The sequence below is a fragment of the Pecten maximus genome, chromosome 3, assembly GCF_902652985.1.
Source record: "Pecten maximus chromosome 3, xPecMax1.1, whole genome shotgun sequence".
In the NCBI taxonomy this organism is placed as follows: domain Eukaryota; kingdom Metazoa; phylum Mollusca; class Bivalvia; order Pectinida; family Pectinidae; genus Pecten; species Pecten maximus.
Genome location: NC_047017.1, coordinates 10790583 through 10811185, shown reverse-complemented (window position 1 = coordinate 10811185; position 20603 = coordinate 10790583). Strand labels below are relative to the sequence as shown.

The 20603-nt window shown below is 37.2% G+C and overlaps 1 protein-coding gene across 1 annotated transcript; it reads left to right on the top strand.

Annotated features, from left to right (window-relative positions):
• The first annotated feature begins 372 nt into the window (after positions 1-372).
• LOC117323181 (cell division control protein 42 homolog) lies at positions 373-20543 on the top strand. Its single transcript, XM_033878231.1, has 3 exons — positions 373-560; positions 13689-13747; positions 14786-20543. Exons 1-3 carry the CDS (start codon positions 422-424, stop codon positions 15191-15193), a joined length of 606 nt encoding a protein of 201 aa, XP_033734122.1. The 5' UTR covers positions 373-421; the 3' UTR covers positions 15194-20543.
• The last annotated feature ends 60 nt before the right edge of the window (positions 20544-20603 follow it).

Here is a 20603-nt window from a genome sequence, read left to right as displayed (position 1 = left end):
ATTGTCGAAAGAAGTTGCGAAAATTTCTTTAGTCAAAACTTTAACGCTTTTTATACAGACTGTTTAGATACTGTTTTTGTCAGTTTTATAACATTTACGATTGATATGTCTCGATTCTGGTCTATCAAACATTATCATTGAACAGTTATCGCAGCTTTATCCGTTTTATACATGCTAAACTTTGTCCTACATTACGATAAACATCCCTCGTGCTCTCGAGGTAGCACCCGTGTGAGTGGTGTTTTCCGGTAACTGTCTGGGATCATCTTCATCGGCAAAAAGGCTAGATTCCTCTGCTATAAATAGAACCAATTTGATTGGTCCGATATGGTTGTAGCGATAAATGATGTCATACTTCGGGAGTGAGAGTGCTACACATATGTATTATATGTATACATGAAGCTATCGTGTGGCAAACACCATGTCGGATGACGGCCCGAAATTCATCAAATGTGTTGTTTGTGGGGACGGTGCTATAGGAAAGACATGTATGTTGATGAGCTACGCTACTAACAAGTTTCCCACGGAATACGTACCGACGGTGTTTGACAATTACGCAGGTAAGAGAGACAACACCCGTCCCATCGACATAGGGGCGCACACAGGTGTGTTGTATATTGATGATCAGGTGTGATATTGAGGTACACAATGGGGAAACCAGAATACTGTCCAATACACAAATATGTTTTTCACCTGTAATACAAGTTGATGTCTTAAACAGAATGATTTCATGATGAGTTAATTATAGTTTATGATTGACAGCGTGTTCATTGCGACACACCCGGAAGTGATTTATTCATTTCTCGTCCAAATTTAACGGATGAAATGATCTCTTGATTGATGATGTGTATAGACAGTTTGGCCAGAGGGAAATTCTACCGGTGATTAGTTACATTCGGACTCGTCCGGGATGTCCAGTGAACTTTGTCTGACCATCTACACCTGTTCGACCACTGACTCGCCCCAAGGATAAGATCTTGTTAAACTTGAGGTCTCTATATCATACGTCTCTGAATAGACGAACCAGAAACTATAGGTCTGGAAATAATTCTATAATGTGAATTGTTGTAAACTTAGAGTAGAAATAAACACTACGGCTGTATACGGGCAGACGGTTTGATGAAATACACGTGATGTTGATTGATGGCAAGGGACACCACTAAACCGGGGTCATTCGGGGTCAAGTATTTTGTCAGAGCAGGGCTACGACAACCATACTGTTGAACCAACCCTTTCTATCTGTGATTAAGCATTTCATTTATTACTAAAGCAATTATATTGAACAAAGGCACTTTTCTTCCCTTGTAAAATCTAGTTTAATTTAACACATACGCTGCCTGTTCAGGTAAAACGTATAATTGGCGTTTGAGGAAGTTATTATCATAATTGAACTGTCATATCTTTAAAGGAAAGCTTTATGACTTTAGAATTCAGAACGAAGCTGATTTTTTCATTGATATGTTTAACAATTCTCGCATGATTTCGGTGTTATAAATCAATGCATATTTACATTCTAGGCCAAGTGAAAAAGAAGCTGTTTCATGTGAAGTTAGGTAGACTATGACTATGTCTATGAGATTTGCTTTGAAAATACATATACAATGTATTTGTATTATAAATGCTATCTTCTTAAAGTTGTAAATGGAAAAATATCAGAACAGATAGGATATTTAAAATAGTTTCTCCGCAAAATATTGATTTGGCACCATATTAATTGTTAGTTTGGCCTTTATAGATTGGAAACATATCCAGAGTTACCTCTGGCCTTGTAGATCCGGGTTTGATTTACCGGTTTCGGATTACGTTAAGATTTTTTGAAATTCCTTTTTGTTCCTATTGATATCTTATATCATTTTTTGGGGGAAATGATGTCGTTGTTCTGCACTCCTAGTCGACAAGCTGTCACTAATTTAGACTTGACAGGAGTGGTATGACTCCGACCGGAAGTTGAGGACAATAACAACACGTGGGAATGATGTCGGGGACAGTTATACATGTGAATGGCCTGATCTCCTACACTCTAATACCACTTCAGTTAAAATTCGACAACTACAAACTACACGAGTTTATATATAGAACATCTCCATTAGACCGAAACTGCATATTAAACTAAATTAGTTTAGAACGACTGGCTACGAGATGTTCTGGGTCAATTACTGTCAAAAATGATGAGCAATTGTTTGCCAATTAAACGGAATATTTTAGAATATTAAATAGAGGTTTTACCCTCGCGGCTATGTCATATGGATCTTATTAAACTCATTCAATAATTTGATATGCTTCGAGCCTTTAAACGAGTTTAATGAATTTCATATGAAATAGCCACGAGTGTAAGATTCTATTGATCACATAACTACTCTTTATAAGAATATCAGCCAAAAACATTTTAATGTTCGTGTCTTTGTAATACAGGCGAAATCCGACTCGGATCAGACGTTTCTGTTCACCCCGATAACCATACGACGTCACATGTTAATTATGACGTCACGATAGATGTATTTCACATTTGTCTTACGATATTTTATGACATGGTCGTATGGCGTGGCAGAACGGACCAATTATGTGATAAACAGCGATTTTATATGGAATATTCACGACTTTCCAAACAGCTGATTTTGTTTTATATAATCTTTTGTTTGAAAATGTTTACGTCTTTGATATGACGTATCTTGTTAAAAGTAAATAAAAGATTACCTATAATTGCGGTCCATATTAAATAAAATGACAACGTTTCTTGCACGTTATTTATGAATATTTGTTGGAAACTTTGACAAGTGACACTGACGTTGTTTACTTTGTTTACGTGCCTCAATCAAGGGTATCTGATTCAGTATACAGTGATCACGTGTCTCAATCAAGGGTATGTGATTCAGTATACAGTGTTTACGTGCCTCAATCAAGGGTTGATTCAGTATACAGTGATTACGTGTCTCAATCAAGGGTATGTGATTCAGTATACAGTGTTTACGTGTCTCAATCAAGGGTATGTGATTTAGTATACAGTGTTTACGTGTCTCAATCAAGGGTATATGATTCAGTATACAGTGTTTACGTGTCTCAATCAAGGGTATATGATTCAGTATACAGTGTTTACGTGTCTCAATCAAGGGTATATGATTCAGTATACAGTGTTTACGTGTCTCAATCAAGGGTATATGATTCAGTATACAGTGTTTACGTGCCTCAATCAAGGGTTGATTCAGTATACAGTGATTACGTGTCTCAATCAAGGGTATGTGATTCAGTATACAGTGTTTACGTGCCTCAATCAAGGGTTGATTCAGTATACAGTGATTACGTGTCTCAATCAAGGGTATGTGATTCAGTATACAGTGTTTACGTGTCTCAATCAAGGGTATGTGATTTAGTATACAGTGTTTACGTGTCTCAATCAAGGGTATATGATTCAGTATACAGTGTTTACGTGTCTCAATCAAGGGTATATGATTCAGTATACAGTGTTTACGTGCCTCAATCAAGGGTTGATTCAGTATACAGTGTTTACGTGTCTCAATCAAGGGTATGTGATTCAGTATACAGTGTTTACGTGTCTCAATCAAGGGTATGTGATTCAGTATACAGTGTTTACGTGTCTCAATCAAGGGTATATGATTCAGTATACAGTGTTTACGTGTCTCAATCAAGGGTATATGATTCAGTATACAGTGTTTACGTGTCTCAATCAAGGGTATATGATTCAGTATACAGTGTTTACGTGCCTCAATCAAGGGTTGATTCAGTATACAGTGATTACGTGTCTCAATCAAGGGTATGTGATTCAGTATACAGTGTTTACGTGTCTCAATCAAGGGTATGTGATTCAGTATACAGTGTTTACGTGTCTAAATCAAGGGTATATGATTCAGTATACAGTGATTACGTGTCTCAATCAAGGGTATATGATTCAGTATACAGTGTTTACGTGCCTCAATCAAGGGTTGATTCTGTATACAGTGATTACGTGTCTCAATCAAGGGTATGTGATTCAGTATACAGTGTTTACGTGTCTCAATCAAGGGTATGTGATTTAGTATACAGTGTTTACGTGTCTCAATCAAGGGTATATGATTCAGTATACAGTGTTTACGTGTCTCAATCAAGGGTATATGATTCAGTATACAGTGTTTACGTGTCTCAATCAAGGGTATATGATTCAGTATACAGTGTTTACGTGCCTCAATCAAGGGTTGATTCAGTATACAGTGATTACGTGTCTCAATCAAGGGTATATGATTCAGTATACAGTGTTTACGTGCCTCAATCAAGGGTTGATTCAGTATACAGTGATTACGTGTCTCAATCAAGGGTATGTGATTCAGTATACAGTGTTTACGTGTCTCAATCAAGGGTATGTGATTTAGTATACAGTGTTTACGTGTCTCAATCAAGGGTATATGATTCAGTATACAGTGTTTACGTGTCTCAATCAAGGGTATATGATTCAGTATACAGTGTTTACGTGCCTCAATCAAGGGTTGATTCAGTATACAGTGATTACGTGTCTCAATCAAGGGTATGTGATTTAGTATACAGTGTTTACGTGTCTCAATCAAGGGTATATGATTCAGTATACAGTGTTTACGTGTCTCAATCAAGGGTATGTGATTCAGTATACAGTGTTTATGTGTCTCAATCAAGGGTATATGATTCAGTATACAGTGTTTACGTGTCTCAATCAAGGGTATATGATTCAGTATACAGTGTTTACGTGTCTCAATCAAGGGTTGATTCAGTATACAGTGTTTACGTGTCTCAATCAAGGGTTGATTCAGTATACAGTGTTTACGTGTCTCAATCAAGGGTATATGATTCAGTATACAGTGATTACGTGTCTCAATCAAGGGTATATGATTCAGTATACAGTGTTTACGTGCCTCAATCAAGGGTTGATTCAGTATACAGTGATTACGTGTCTCAATCAAGGGTATGTGATTCAGTATACAGTGTTTACGTGTCTCAATCAAGGGTATGTGATTTAGTATACAGTGTTTACGTGTCTCAATCAAGGGTATATGATTCAGTATACAGTGTTTACGTGTCTCAATCAAGGGTATGTGATTCAGTATACAGTGTTTATGTGTCTCAATCAAGGGTATATGATTCAGTATACAGTGTTTACGTGTCTCAATCAAGGGTATATGATTCAGTATACAGTGTTTACGTGTCTCAATCAAGGGTTGATTCAGTATACAGTGTTTACGTGTCTCAATCAAGGGTTGATTCAGTATACAGTGTTTACGTGTCTCAATCAAGGGTATATGATTCAGTATACAGTGTTCACGTGTCTCAATCAAGGGTATATGATTCAGTATACAGTCATCAGGTTTGTCACTCGGTCTCGTCAGGTTTGTCACTCGGTCTCATCAGGTTCGGTATCCTTCCTGTCCCTTCTTCCTCATTCCGCTCATTTACGAAATGTTAGTCCATTATACCTGTTGATTCATAAATCAAACAACAACCATTATACCTCTCGTAAATCTAGCCTAAATCAGTCTAAATGTCCAAGTCTAGTGCCAGGGCCAAAGGAAACTTGGGCTATCGTAATTCGTACTATGTTTTCGTCATTTTTCGGGTATTTTTAGGCGATACGATGGGTATGTATATCGGGGGAGCTTCAAACAGGGACGTTTATAGACCCTGATTTACGCCTTAAATTCAATACTGCAATTCATTACATATAACAGGTCCCATTCTTATTCTCTAAACGTCAACACTTTTTGACAAGACGGAGACGTTGAATCTGCAATTGTTCATTTCCTCTGGTCCCATCACTAGACGTTAGAAATTGATGGGACACGCGACTGCCCAAAGTCAGATATGTGGTATTGGAGCCGGATATCGGACTAAAGATTGACACGGGCGGAAACAGTTATTAAATTGACCAATGCGAGTCCACGCATAAGGTACCCTATATAATAATTACCGTACCTGTCGCCATTTTTCGTTTTTTGATCTTGTTTTGAAAATTAATATACTGTACGCCTTATACACTAATACGTATTGCGCACCCATAATTACACCGGCTTGATTACACCGTTGGCCTTACACATAATCTAAATGAATCGCGTAGTTTGGAGGGTAATGGTGAGTGAAGGTATCGAGCCGTACCACCCCCCTCCTCGCCATCACCAGCCTTACAATGGCAGTGAGATGAAAGTCAGAGAGGGGGAGTAGTCCCGATATCTGTTGTCTGTTTACTGTTCAAGTCAGCTCAAATGTTATCGTCTTTACAAAACAAATGTCGTGAACCCTTTGTTCAGAGATCTGATGATTCGAGAGAAAACTTGGAACAAACCATTAACTTCGGCAATCTCTCAAGTTTATAGACGGATCCCTCCAGCTTCTGTTTGATAGCAAAATGGCATCAGAAAAAAATATACACCACATTCCGATGTTATTGATAGCAACTGGCATAGCTCAAAGTTTTTAGAAAAATCAGAAATCTATAGGAACGGTAGTGTTACAGGAATTAAATGACAATTAAACACAATGAATACTGTTATGTTACTTTGAGCTGTTTAACATAGCAATACCGTACGTTTGATATTTTTTATTGTCAAGGTCAGCGAGCTGTGAATGAGTGAATGCACACATGTACAGGGATGGGCGTGCACAATACTGGGGATAACGGATGTGTTTATTGTTATCGGGCTGACACACACATAAACATATCTCTATTGTACCACAGGGACTTGATATACTGCACCCATGCACGTCGAGGAAGGGGAAAAGACATACGTAAAAGGCGATTGATGTGGGAATATACTGCAGAATTTTGGGGTTTTACTTCGTGCTACTAGAATACTAGTATTGTAACTTTTCGGATATCAATCGTCTGCTTTCTAACTATTGTTTTCTTTCCCATTTCCCCAGTTTCCTCATCATTGACCTCGCTCTTGAGGGCCCTCCCTCACTCCCTCCTGAGCGAAGGCTACGGGCTCTGTTTCTAGGTCGAGACAAATCGGAGTATATAAAATTAATACGTATTTATCTCTGATTGACGTTCAGCCTTTGCTTTGGTGATTAGGACTGGTTATCCCTGTTCTATATATAATATGACAGGGTTAGATGTCACTCTACCGTGTCAAGATGTGACATTTCAGTGCGATAAAACTATACATTCCGTCAGTGGCCCAATCATCGTCCCCGGACACCGTCGTCATATGGCCTGTAGCTGTAATGATTAGTAAGACCATAAACAAACAATCTGAAATACTTTCGGAATATATTCTTATTTTGAGAAACGTTGAGTTTTTCAATGTCTAGTAGTTACCAAAATCTGACATGTGAACCACTTGCACTTGATAAATCGTCAGTCACTATACACAAGTACACATATTTGTTTTGATATAATACGCATCTGTGTTACACCCCTACCCCCATCAAACTCCATCACCACCAATCTGCAGGGGCACAACAACATACACGACTCTTGCATCTGTTTATTGTTGCAGCCAAATTGGTAACTGATGTTGAGGGTTTCAGGATGTACCGAGAGAGTTCCTTAGAAGTTAACTCGTTAGGCAGTCGGCCTGTTCACGCGGCCATGAAGCGTTGTTGTATAATTAGGGAAAACAATGGCTGATTATCTTGTTACCATGGACGCGGTGTAGATTGTAGTCCTGTGTCTGTAATTGTCTATATCTAAAAATAAATCGATTTTCACCATTACCCGTGTAATAGCATACGATTAATACATTACCCAGGTGTTAGTGATAACGTATAGACTAACACACACAGGGACTTGTGTATTATAGACCAATAAACACAGGGACTTGTGTATTATAGAGACCAACACACACAGGGACTTGTGTATTATAGAGACTAACACACACAGGGACTTGTGTATTATAGAGACTAACACACACAGGGACTTGAGTATTATAGAAACCAACACACACAGGGACTTGTGTATTATAGAGACCAACAAACACAGGGACTTGTGTATTATAGAGACCAACACACACAGGGACTTGTGTATAATAGAGACTAACACACACAGGGACTTTTGTATTATAGAGACCAACACACACAAGGACTTGTGTATTATAGAGACCAACACACACAGGGACTTGTGTATTATAGAGACTAACACACACAGGGACTTGAGTATTATAGAGACCAACACACACAGGGACTTGTGTATTATAGAGACCAACACACACAGGGACTTGTGTATTATAGAGACCAACACACACAGGGACTTGTGTATTATAGAGACTAACACACACAGGGACTTGAGTATTATAGAGACCAACACACACAGGGACTTGTGTATTATAGAGACCAACACACACAGGGACTTGTGTATTATAGAGACTGACACACACAGGGACTTGTGTATTATAGACTAACACACAGGGACTTGTGTATTAAAGAGACTAACACACACAGGGACTTGTGTATTATAGAGACCAACACACACAGGGACTTGTGTATTATAGAGACTAACACACACAGGGACTTGAGTATTATAGAGACCAACACACACAGGGACTTGTGTATTATAGAGACCAACACACACAGGGACTTGTGTATTATAGAGACCAACACACACAGGGACTTGTGTATTATAGAGACTAACTAACACACACAGGGACTTGAGTATTATAGAGACCAACACACACAGGGACTTGTGTATTATAGAGACCAACACACACAGGGACTTGTGTATTATAGAGACTGACACACACAGGGACTTGTGTATTATAGACTAACACACAGGGACTTGTGTATTAAAGAGACTAACACACACAGGGACTTGTGTATTATAGAGACCGACACACACGGGGACTTGTGTATTATAGAGACTAACACACACAGGGACTTGTGTATTATAGAGACTAACACACACAGGGACTTGTATTATAGAGACCAACACACACAGGGACTTGTATATTATAGAGACTAACACACAGGGACTTGTATATTATAGAGACTAACACAAACAGGGACTTGCGTATTATAGAGACCGACATACACAGGGACGTGTGTATTATAGAGACTAACACACACAGGGACTTGTGTATTATAGAGACTAACACACACAGGGACTTGTGTATTATAGAGACTAACACACATCGACTTGTGTATTAAAGAGACTAACACACACAGGAACTGGTTTATTATGTGGTTTACGGCAAATTTACACTAGTTGTCTCTCGATATCTTTCATATTTAACCGCGTTGTTGACCTTCCTTTACACATCTAAAACAGAACTTTTAAAACATGAAACATCAGCACTTTGCTCTTACCCTCCAAACCGTCAGCTGTCAGCTTTGCGGTTATGATCCACAAGACAGATACTAACTCTAAAATACGTATACATACAAAGCGCTCTCTGCTCCCAAAGACTTAAATTCAACGGATGACACATTGTTTTACCCCTTACTTCAAGTCTTCAATAGATCTTTATATTGTTTATCTGAAAATGAATGTGTGTGCATGTGATAAGTTATATGTGTGTTCGGAATGGTACTTGTATGTGTATTGTCTCGTTGTGGGACTGTATTTCCGAGGGTTTACAACAACACAGAAACTGTGATACCCAACCGGGACATTATTAATCCTGCTCATTTCGCTGTCAGAGAGGTCGGACACTTTAACCTTCTGATCAACCAATTGTGTTCCCCTCTAAAATACATATTTTACAGGCATGTAGAATAACATATCGTGTTCATTCATCACATTCATTAGACAATTAACGGACAATTATCTAAGTGCCAGTTCATTTAATGGACATCATATACATTTTGTATGTATGACGGACGCACTTGAGGATTGTAAATCTGGATATGCTGAAATACTATTTTATATTTAGTGAAAAGGTAATTTTTATCGATCGCAGCGCATCTGTGCTTAACCTCAGAAATGTTCGCAGTTCTACAGGGGAATCGAACCCAATCGCCATTAAAGATCCGCTTATATACGTTATAATAGGGTATAGGACGGTACAACAATGGCTACCTTAGACACCTGTTACACTCCCCCCACCCCCGGGCTGTTACCTCCATCAACAGTATGATCACATGTTGCGTTTCTCTTACACGTGCCGCATACACGACCACCTGAAGCTGATACCCCTTCCCTACTTAGGAGGGCGCGTGCCAACAGCTGGTGGTTGAGTTAGAATAACTTCCGAAAGCTACTGTTGTTCTACCAGAGAGGGCGTGTTGATGATGGCATTCGAAGCGTGTAGTGTTAGACACGGTGTACTCGAGATCAGGTACTTCTGTTTGTTTCTCCGAGCTGTAACTGAATGTAAGGCTAAAGTAAAGGTGGTTAGCGGTATAAAACACGTGGATTACGTCATTAGGGAATTTCATATCAATATTCCTCATCATTCAGCGCTGGAAACCGTTAAGTCTACACTGATAAAAAGAGAAGCATTCGTTAAACTGATAACAGATTTGGCCGTAAGACAGTCTGGGTCTTCAACACAACACACATATACGGCGGGTAAAGTCTGGCCTAGGGGAAGTATGAAGTCGGAAATATAATTATTTTATATTGAAAACGATAGCAAAAATGATTTTTTTACTTGTCAAAGACTATACAGCGGATGTCAAAGAAAATCATAATACGTTTGTCTACACACACAATCCATTGTTCCTGTACTGTATAATTACTCACACAATCCATTGTTCCCGTACTGTATAATTCCTCACACAATCCATTGTTCCTGTACTGTATAATTCCTCACACAATCCATTGTTCCTGTACTGTATAATTCCTCACACAATCCATTGTTCCTGTACTGTATAATTCCCCACACAATCCATTGTTCCTGTACTGTATAATTCCTCACACAATCCATTGTTCCTGTACTGTATAATTCCTCACACAATCCATTGTTCCCGTACTGTATAATTCCTCACACAATCCATTGTTCAAGTACTGTATAGTTCCTCACACAATCCATTGTTCCTGTACTGTATAGTTCCTCACACAATCCATTGTTCCTGTACTGTATAGTTCCTCACACAATCCATTGTTCCTGTACTGTATAGTTCCTCACACAATCCATTGTTCCTGTGCTGTAGAATTCCCCACACAATCCATTGTTCCTGTGCTGTAGAATTCCCCACACAATCCATTGTTCCTGTGCTGTAGAATTCCCCACACAATCCATTGTTCCTGTACTGTATAATTCCTCATACAATTCAGTGTTCCTGTACTGTATAATTCCTCACACAATCCATTGTTCCCGTACTGTATAATTCCTCACACAATCCATTGTTCCTGTACTGTATAATTCCTCACACAATCCATTGTTCCTGTACTGTATAATTCCTCACACAATCCATTGTTCCTGTACTGTATAATTCCCCACACAATCCATTGTTCCTGTACTGTATAATTCCTCACACAATCCATTGTTCCTGTACTGTATAATTCCTCACACAATCCATTGTTCCCGTACTGTATAATTCCTCACACAATCCATTGTTCAAGTACTGTATAGTTCCTCACACAATCCATTGTTCCTGTACTGTATAGTTCCTCACACAATCCATTGTTCCTGTACTGTATAGTTCCTCACACAATCCATTGTTCCTGTACTGTATAGTTCCTCACACAATCCATTGTTCCTGTGCTGTAGAATTCCCCACACAATCCATTGTTCCTGTGCTGTAGAATTCCCCACACAATCCATTGTTCCTGTGCTGTAGAATTCCCCACACAATCCATTGTTCCTGTACTGTATAATTCCTCATACAATTCAGTGTTCCTGTACTGTATAATTCCTCACACAATCCATTGTTCCCGTACTGTATAATTCCTCACACAATCCATTGTTCCCGTACTGTATAATTCCTCACACAATCCATTGTTCCTGTACTGTATAATTCCTCATACAATTCAGTGTTCCTGTACTGTATAATTCCCCACACAATCCATTGTTCCTGTACTGTAGAATTCCCCACACAATCCATTGTTCCTGTACTGTAGAATTCCCCACACAATCCATTGTTCCTGTACTGTAGAATTCCCCACACAATCCATTGTTCCTGTACTGTATAATTCCTCATACAATTCAGTGTTCCTGTGCTGTAGAATTCCCCACACAATCCATTGTTCCTGTACTGTAGAATTCCCCACACAATCCATTGTTCCCGTACTGTAGAATTCCCCACACAATCCATTGTTCCTGTACTGTATAATTCTCCACACAATCCATTGTTCCCGTACTGTATAATACCCCACACAATCCATTGTCCCTGTACTGTATAATTCCCCACACAAACCATTGTTCCTGTACTGTATAATTCCCCACACAATCCATTGTTCCTGTACTGTATAATTCCCCATACAATCCATTGTTCCTGTACTGTATAATTCCCCACACAATCCATTGTTCCCGTACTGTATAATTCCCCACACAATCCATTGTTCCCGTACTGTATAATACCTCACACAATCCATTGTTCCTGTACTGTATAATACCCCACACAATCCATTGTTCCCGTACTGTATAATTCCCCACACAATCCATTGTTCCTGTACTGTATAATTCCCCACACAATCCATTGTTCCTGTACTGTAGAATTCCCCACACAATCCATTGTTCCTGTACTGTAGAATTCCCCCACACAATCCATTGTTCCTGTACTGTATAATTCCCCACACAATCCATTGTTCCTGTACTGTATAATTCCCCACACAATCCATTGTTCCTGTACTGTATAATTCCCCACACAATCCATTGTTCCTGTGCTGTATAATTCCCCACACAATCCATTGTTCCTGTACTGTATAATTCCCGACACAATCCATTGTTCCTGTACTGTATAATTCCCCACACAATCCATTGTTCCCGTACTGTATAATTCCCCACACAATCCATTGTTCCTGTACTGTAGAATTCCCCACACAATACATTGTTCCTGTACTGTATAATTCCCCACACAATCCATTGTTCCTGTACTGTATAATTCCCCACACAAAAGATTGTTCCTGTACTGTAAAGCTTCGTATTACGTGAAGTTGAATAACTTCGATACCACAGGAACGAATGTGTAAAATATTATTTTATAGTTTATAGGGGAAATCTGATTGTTTGCCTTCAATCAGTCTTATTTCATTTGGAAACTGGATTATGTCATCGTTAACTAAGCATTTCCACAAAATCATTATGGAAGCACATTTGGTACATTACATCGTGACTTTCGGAACATTGTGATTCTGATCAGGTGTTTGTCTCGTTTTGATAAAGTGAATTACCATATTATCCCATTTGTTTGATTGAGAGAGGGGCTTGCTACGAAACTTTGGACAATTATGACACCATACAGCCTCTCCGGCATAACTTCGATAGATTTGATTGAGTGAGAGGGCTTACTACGAAACTTTGACAGTTAGACCCCATACTCATTACTGCCTCTCCGATATAATCTCAATTGTAGGGGACTACATGTACTACGAAATGTTGGACTATTGAATCTCCGACATAACCTCGATAGTTATGAGAGAGTGAGAGGGCTTACTTTGGACAGTTATGACACCATACTGCCTCGATCTCCGACATAATCTCAATTGTATGGGATTACTTCGAAACTGTTGACAGTTATGACACCACACAGCCTCTCCGACACAATCTCAATTGAAGGGGGTTCCTACAACAGTTTAGACTGTTGAAACAGCATACAGCCCGACATAACCTCGATTTACATTTACTTTGTTTCAGTGACGGTGGCCATCAAGGACCAACAGTACCAGCTGGGGCTATTCGACACTGCTGGACAGGTAAGTGACGTCATCAATTAATGCTGAAAAGGACTACTCCTAGAGATAATGAGTGGTTTCCCGTAGAAGACAAAAAAGACAGCGCCATCTTGTATGGGCTCGATCCAATTTCAGCGTTTCTACTACTCTCTGATAAGATTGCTTGTATACCTCTTGTTAAAGAAATATTTTATTTAACACAAAAATGTATATTGTGGAAATGCAGCAAAATAACGACTTATTCTACCTTCGCTTCAGTCAGATATGAACCGAAAATTCGACGAGTAAATGAAAGCGCCTTTCTGAGTGATCAGAAACAAAAGTTATATCATAAATGGACTTTCTATTGATGATATAAGCTGTAATGATTTATTTATTTTCTATCAATTTGATAATTTTATTGGTAAGTATGGAATAAATTGTTTATATAATGAGGAATTATATAAACAAATATATAATTACTCCACAGTATAGAAAGTTTTCTGAAACTTCAAAACACATTTAGTAATTTTGTAGTGTGATAAGGCATATGTTTGTATTCGAACTTGATTTGCTATCAGACGTGATTTATGTTAGTGTACATATGTCGAATTCAATAATGAATGTAATCAATGTCTGCATTCTTAATCGGTCTTAATCGGTATACATTGTACATTCTAGGTTGTTGACTACGTAACTAAAGTAGCGTTACATATATTTTCTGCCACTTTTTTCAATTTGCATACATTGTAGCTGTCTTCACATTTGATTTACAGTAAAATAAATTGATTGGTTGACTAATTTGTCCGTTGACAGTTGTTCGTATTCATAAATCTAGCGTCATTGGCGATTTGACATATTGATTAAGTCTGCCCACGGACTCGATGAGAAAAAATTTACGTTCTCGAAAACGGACAAAACAAATATCGAGATTATGGTCATAGGTTATCGGATAGGATTCCAAATAACAGTTCTTCAAATACGATATTAATTCACATATTTCCATATTCTACAGTAGCTAGAACTGAATTAACAAATTATGTTCGTAAGACTAATCGTGTGTTATTTTGTTATCTACAGGAAGAGTATGAAGGGCTCAGAAAATTAGCATACCCGGGAACACACGTGTTCCTTCTGGCATTTTCCGTGGTAATGCCAGAATCGCTAAGGAATATAGAACTGAAATGGCTTCCAGAAATACTACAAACTTTGCCGCCGGCTGCTTATCTCATTGTTGGTACACAAGTAGATTTAAGGGAGGATGACGATATCAAACAAAAACTACAAAAACGGAGACAGAAACCGGTTACTACTGAGGAAGGCCAGCGCTTCGCCAAGCGGGTGGACGCTGATTGTTACGTGGAATGTTCCGCCTTGACCAGACTAGGACTCAAAGACGTATTCGACGAAGCTATGATTGCTGTTCTGGATCCGAAAAAGCGGAGACGTCCACCAAAGAAACGACGCCTCAAATGTGTTATATTGTGAATTTCTGCGTATGTGATGATTCATGTTATATTATAAATGTTACCCACTGATCAGCTGATCAACAAGTCTGATCAGTCATAACCGGATTTAAATAGTCTGATCATTGGAGGTCAGGAGAGCTCCGGAGTGGAGTTAGCCGAGTTCGACCGCAAGTTTGTATAAGGAGATTCAGCTGCCCGGATGATGAATGTTAATGGTGTCCTCACTGACGTTCGGGTAACACGGATGTATTATTGTCCTTCAATATCACGGGATGTAAGCATAATAGATATATATATATACTAGTATTATTTAACAGAGTATACAGTATATTAGTACCAGATTATACAGTATACGAGTACAGTGTTTCTCGACACTTCACGAGTGACGTGAAAAAACAGCATTATGGTTCACTTCAGTCGGGAATTGTCGGTACTTTCCGTAAGGGAGACACTTTGTTTACGAAAAATGTCGACAGTTCCCGATTGAGTTTAACATCTACTATAACTTTACTGAGAATCAACTAGGGGTGTTTTTTTAAGATCACTGTTTTTGTTCTCGCATCGAATATACTATGTGAAACTGATAATTACTTACATCTCTAAATACAAAACATTCCTCAATACATGTATTTCATTTGTGCAATAAAAGTCATTCCTACGTCCCCAGATACCGTTTCACGTGAACAATCCTGGTCAAAATGGTGCTTAAGTTAATATTCAGATGTGTATATTGATTTCAAGAGTCCATGTCACTTTGGTGCTAATCTTTGGCTATATGGTACTGGACAACCTCTTCTCAGCGTTGGGATATTGGAAGAAAATCGTTCGAACTGTAGCTTTCGCCTGTACAGTAGAAAATTGCATTAAATTTGTATACAGAACGGCTCAAGGATATTTCTTGGAACACCGCCGTGATGCACAGACACGACTGTATATTTGGTCCCGAGATTTAAGGTGTCAAATCATAGAGGAGTTACAGACAGACAATGTTGTGTACTGACATCTACCGGTAAACTTTCTTCCTCTTTGTTCAGTGCATTGATTAAATACTAATAACATTTTGCGATTTTATTCCTAGAAGTGGGCGGGGGGCTAAATCAACACTAAATCAACACTAAACCCAATACTAGTGTGGTATTTTGAGTCCTGATATTATTGTATTTTGTCGTAGTACCCTAATTCAGTAACGTTAAGTTTGTTTTAAATGTTAGTTAATCGTATTTCCAGCGAAACTTTTGAAGATATATATATTTTTTGCGAATGTGGTGTTTTGCGAAGTAACATAGAGCGCATATATTTCGATGCTATAATAGTGCTGTTTTTATTGATAATCAAGAAAATGGAACAAGATTTTAATGAATATGTAATAGATAAGTATTGATTTTATATATAGCCTGGATATGAGACAAGGCCGTCTATTTTGGTTTGTATTAGAAATAGACTGTGTTTAAAGGAGCACTATAAATCTCGTTGGCAAACTATTCTTATGTGATATATTGGACGAGTAGAGATTTGCTATATATTCATATTTTACGTTACATGTCTTTTTCAGAGTACATTTGTATATATCATTGTCCAGCCGCCATGTTTTCTATCAATCACATTCAATGTTCTCCGTGACTGGATTGCACAAAGATAAAACATTTTGCCCTGATGCTAACGTTTAAAGACTGACATTTGTAAATGACATTATTTGTAAATTACATTATTTATAAATTACATTATTTGTGAATTACATTATTTGTAAATTACATTATTTGTAAATTACATTATTTGTGAATTACATTATTTGTGAATTATATTATTTGTAAATTACATTATTTGTAAAATTACCTAAATGTAAATTACATTATTTGTAAATCACACTATTGTAAATTACATTCTGTTTAACTTGCATTTTGTTGACCCAAATCTCTCACCGTGAAGGCATTTTAAGTCATAATCAAAGCAGAGATAAGATGTATTACCTATATCACAATGATTTTGTTTATTTACTTGGGAATGTAATCTTCTACAGAAACATATACTAGTCCGAGGGCCGTATCTATACTGTCTGAGTATGTTACTTTTACATGTGTTTCGTTTTTCATTGTTTCTTTTTTTGCGATTTTACTGTCAGATAATTTGCCTTTGTGTTCATCCTTTTAGTAAAATCATCTTACCTGTGTCTCCCACGTCTTTACTAACCAAGAGAGGTGTGTGTGTAACTACCAGACTTGTTTTTTTGAGATTTATAATAATCATGATAAAAGTAATCCTTCTTTGTCGTTTGGCACGGTAATATTATGATTTCTGGTCAAAGGTCAATGTCCATGATTCTAATGTTATAGTTTCAGGTCAAAGGTCAATGTCCATTATTCTAATGTTATAGTTTCAGGTCAAAGGTCAATGTCCATGGTTCTAATGTTATAGTTTCAGGTCAAAGATCAATGTCCATGATTCTAATGTTATAGTTTCAGGTCAAAGGTCAATGTCCCTGGTTCTAATGTTTTAGTTTCAGGTCAAAGGTCGATGTCCATGGTTCCGGTATATTTTTGACATTATGGCAATGCATATATATATATCCTGATTTACATTTGTCATCGATAAAGCCGAAGACGGCTACCCTTCCGGACCACCTGGCGTTATTATCCTGATACATGTCCCGGTGTCTGTAAATCTTGTCTTCATACCTTACCTTCATCTTATGGTATTATGTTAAAAGTACGATGTTATCTACATGTAGGAATTCACTGTCGAATTTGTCTCAGAATCTATGTTTGATATCAACTAATCTATGATGAATGAAGGGTAAAGATGACTCGTGATTGTTCGTCTCATATAAATCATAGGTACGTATTTTAGTTTGAAAAATGAATTGGGGATTTGTTTTTGAAGACTTTCACCAGCAAGTAGCACCATTATCTCAAAAAGTAAGATTCCACTTCAAGTAAATATCCATTATGAGGTCACAATCATTTGTGTCCAAAAAAAGATTACGTAAGTAATTAGTGTATGGGTACAAATCAAAAAGTACACACGGCAGCATGTAATCAGTATTCAGAGACAGGAGAAAATATAGGATAAATTGTTTTTGTTTTGATACAGGAACATTAATACACGTAGAATGATGTAAAAAGTCAGTTGTATGTATATCACGGCTCTTAACTAGTAAAATTGTACAAAAACAGAACGTCTGTATAAACAAGAGCTAGTACATTGTACTAAATCATAGCGTCAATAAGCAAAAGGCCAGTATCAAATGTTCTCATTCACTTTACTCTGTAATGGTAATACTTAACCATAGTTCAGTCAGATATGTACTGTAGGAATAACGAGTGAAATTCTATTTTTTTTAAGTAACTTATTGATATATGAACATGCCGATTTATACAGGTCACGCGCTAACCCTTTTGAGCCATGTGGAGATACAAGATTCTTGAATTATCATGTTTTGTTACAAATGAATGTAGTATTATGCAAAATCTGGCGAAGAAATGTGAATAAAATATTCAATCAAAATTTATTCTCAAACATAACGCATACTTTCTAATTTATTATCTCACTCACTCGATAGGAATTTCATTCACACATTTTATCAAGAATGCATTTACAAAATCGCTCAAGTGGTGAAAACTTGCCAACTCGTATCACAAACTTGGGCGTCGTTTTTACGGACTCTAACAGGTTTTCATCAGATCGGCCTGTATTACAGCGACGTCCCAACATCTCAGTATTAGAGTCAGTCACTTTGTAAATCATCCATTATGAGTCACAACCTAGCATGATACTATATATGACATAAACATTCATCATGATGAAGGAACATATATATTAGATATTGTTTTATTTCCCCTGCAAATACTTCAGTTAGGAATGTTACATTACTACACTTAAAACACGTGGTGTGAGTCACGTAGTCGCTTTTCTAACTAATATGGTTTGGTTAAAGATGCGCATTTATTGTATTTCCTTAAAGACATTTTATACGAATTAATGAGTGTAATACTTGAAACTCTTCGAAATTGTACAATTTGTAACAGTGTTCCAAAACAGCATCTCAAAGTGATAATGACTGGAGAAATATAATATGTTTCACTATTTTTACCTTTCAAACTTTTTCTTTTCAAATTTAGTAAAGTTGTATTGTCATCTGTGGTTTTTATACAAAATCTGTAATATAGATACGTTGTTTGTCCTGTCATCATGAGTTTAGACGTGGTATGATTGTAGTTATCTGACGCCGCACTAGAATAGCCTAGGATATATACTATGTATATATCGCTGTATATTTTTATCGAGCATCAGATACCTATGACAAAACGACAAGACGACACTTCATGCACAATCGCATTTGTTTTACTATTAGATCTTTTTATAATTTTTACTTTTAAGATAATTTCATTGCAATTCGTCCGTTTACACCAGAAAGCCACCGTTTTTAGTGAAGAAGCATCAAAGTTTTGTCATGTTTTATATATACTACAGTTGAATGGCATTCGAAAGGCAATACCATATAAGGTTAATTGTATATGCTGCATGTCTGACTTAGACTAGATGCTACGCTCGGGTGACACCATTAATGATGTTCTTGCCTTTCTGTGTCTTCTGTCGACACATTTCTGTGTGAACTCGATATCTTAATAAGTGACGACCCATGTGAAAAATACTAAATTGTTTATGTAATAATACTGAGGAAGTCATAGAAACCTGATGGTAATAATGACAGTCTTAGTTTCATTTACCATGCACAAATATCAGTTTTCTCTAAACGTACATATTTTTGGCGGTTTCAAATTTTAGCGGATGACTGGATTTAAATAGGTCAGCGCAATGATGATATCGCACATTGATAAATATTACTTGCCATATTTTTTTTTTTTTCAGATTCAAAATAATTTTATTTATCAAAAGCAGGCATGGAATAAAGTTATACATTTGTGTCTTCACTCAGGAGAAGATTCCTTCGATACACATCTCTCTATTTTCCTTTTTGGTTATCTTCTGTCATATTTACTTGCCATATTAATCGATTTACATAAACTTCAATCAGCGCCATCATATTTAGCAGAAGACTATCAACCCGGACATCGCTAAAATAAGAAAACCGCTAAAAATTGTACGTTTACAGTAAGAAATTGGAACAATTTTCATATTTTAGTATATAACTATGTCGCTCAATATTATCCGGTGCGTCATGTGTCAATATTGTGTCTTATCACATTGTATATCAGATAAGGTATATATATCACAACACCACAGAGAACAGAATTTATTGTATGTTACGGATCGCATTGTTGACTATATATGTAACACATGGATTTTATTTTAATTGTGTTATTTTAAAAAAGCTAAGAAAGTATTGAATAAATAAAAAGAATATAAATATATTGATGTTCAATGTTTTATTTCATCTTCAAGAATGAGCTATACGAATACTATATCATGCA

What these genes read in the sequence shown, in the direction of transcription:
- LOC117323181 (XM_033878231.1), top strand. Translation starts at nt 422, where the DNA reads ATGTCGGATGACGGCCCGAAATTCATCAAATGTGTTGTTTGTGGGGAC. An exon ending in GGTGTTTGACAATTACGCAG is followed by an intron (nt 561 to 13,688) that starts GTAAGAGAGACA and finishes ACTTTGTTTCAG; the next exon opens with TGACGGTGGCCATCAAGGAC. An exon ending in TATTCGACACTGCTGGACAG is followed by an intron (nt 13,748 to 14,785) that starts GTAAGTGACGTC and finishes TGTTATCTACAG; the next exon opens with GAAGAGTATGAAGGGCTCAG.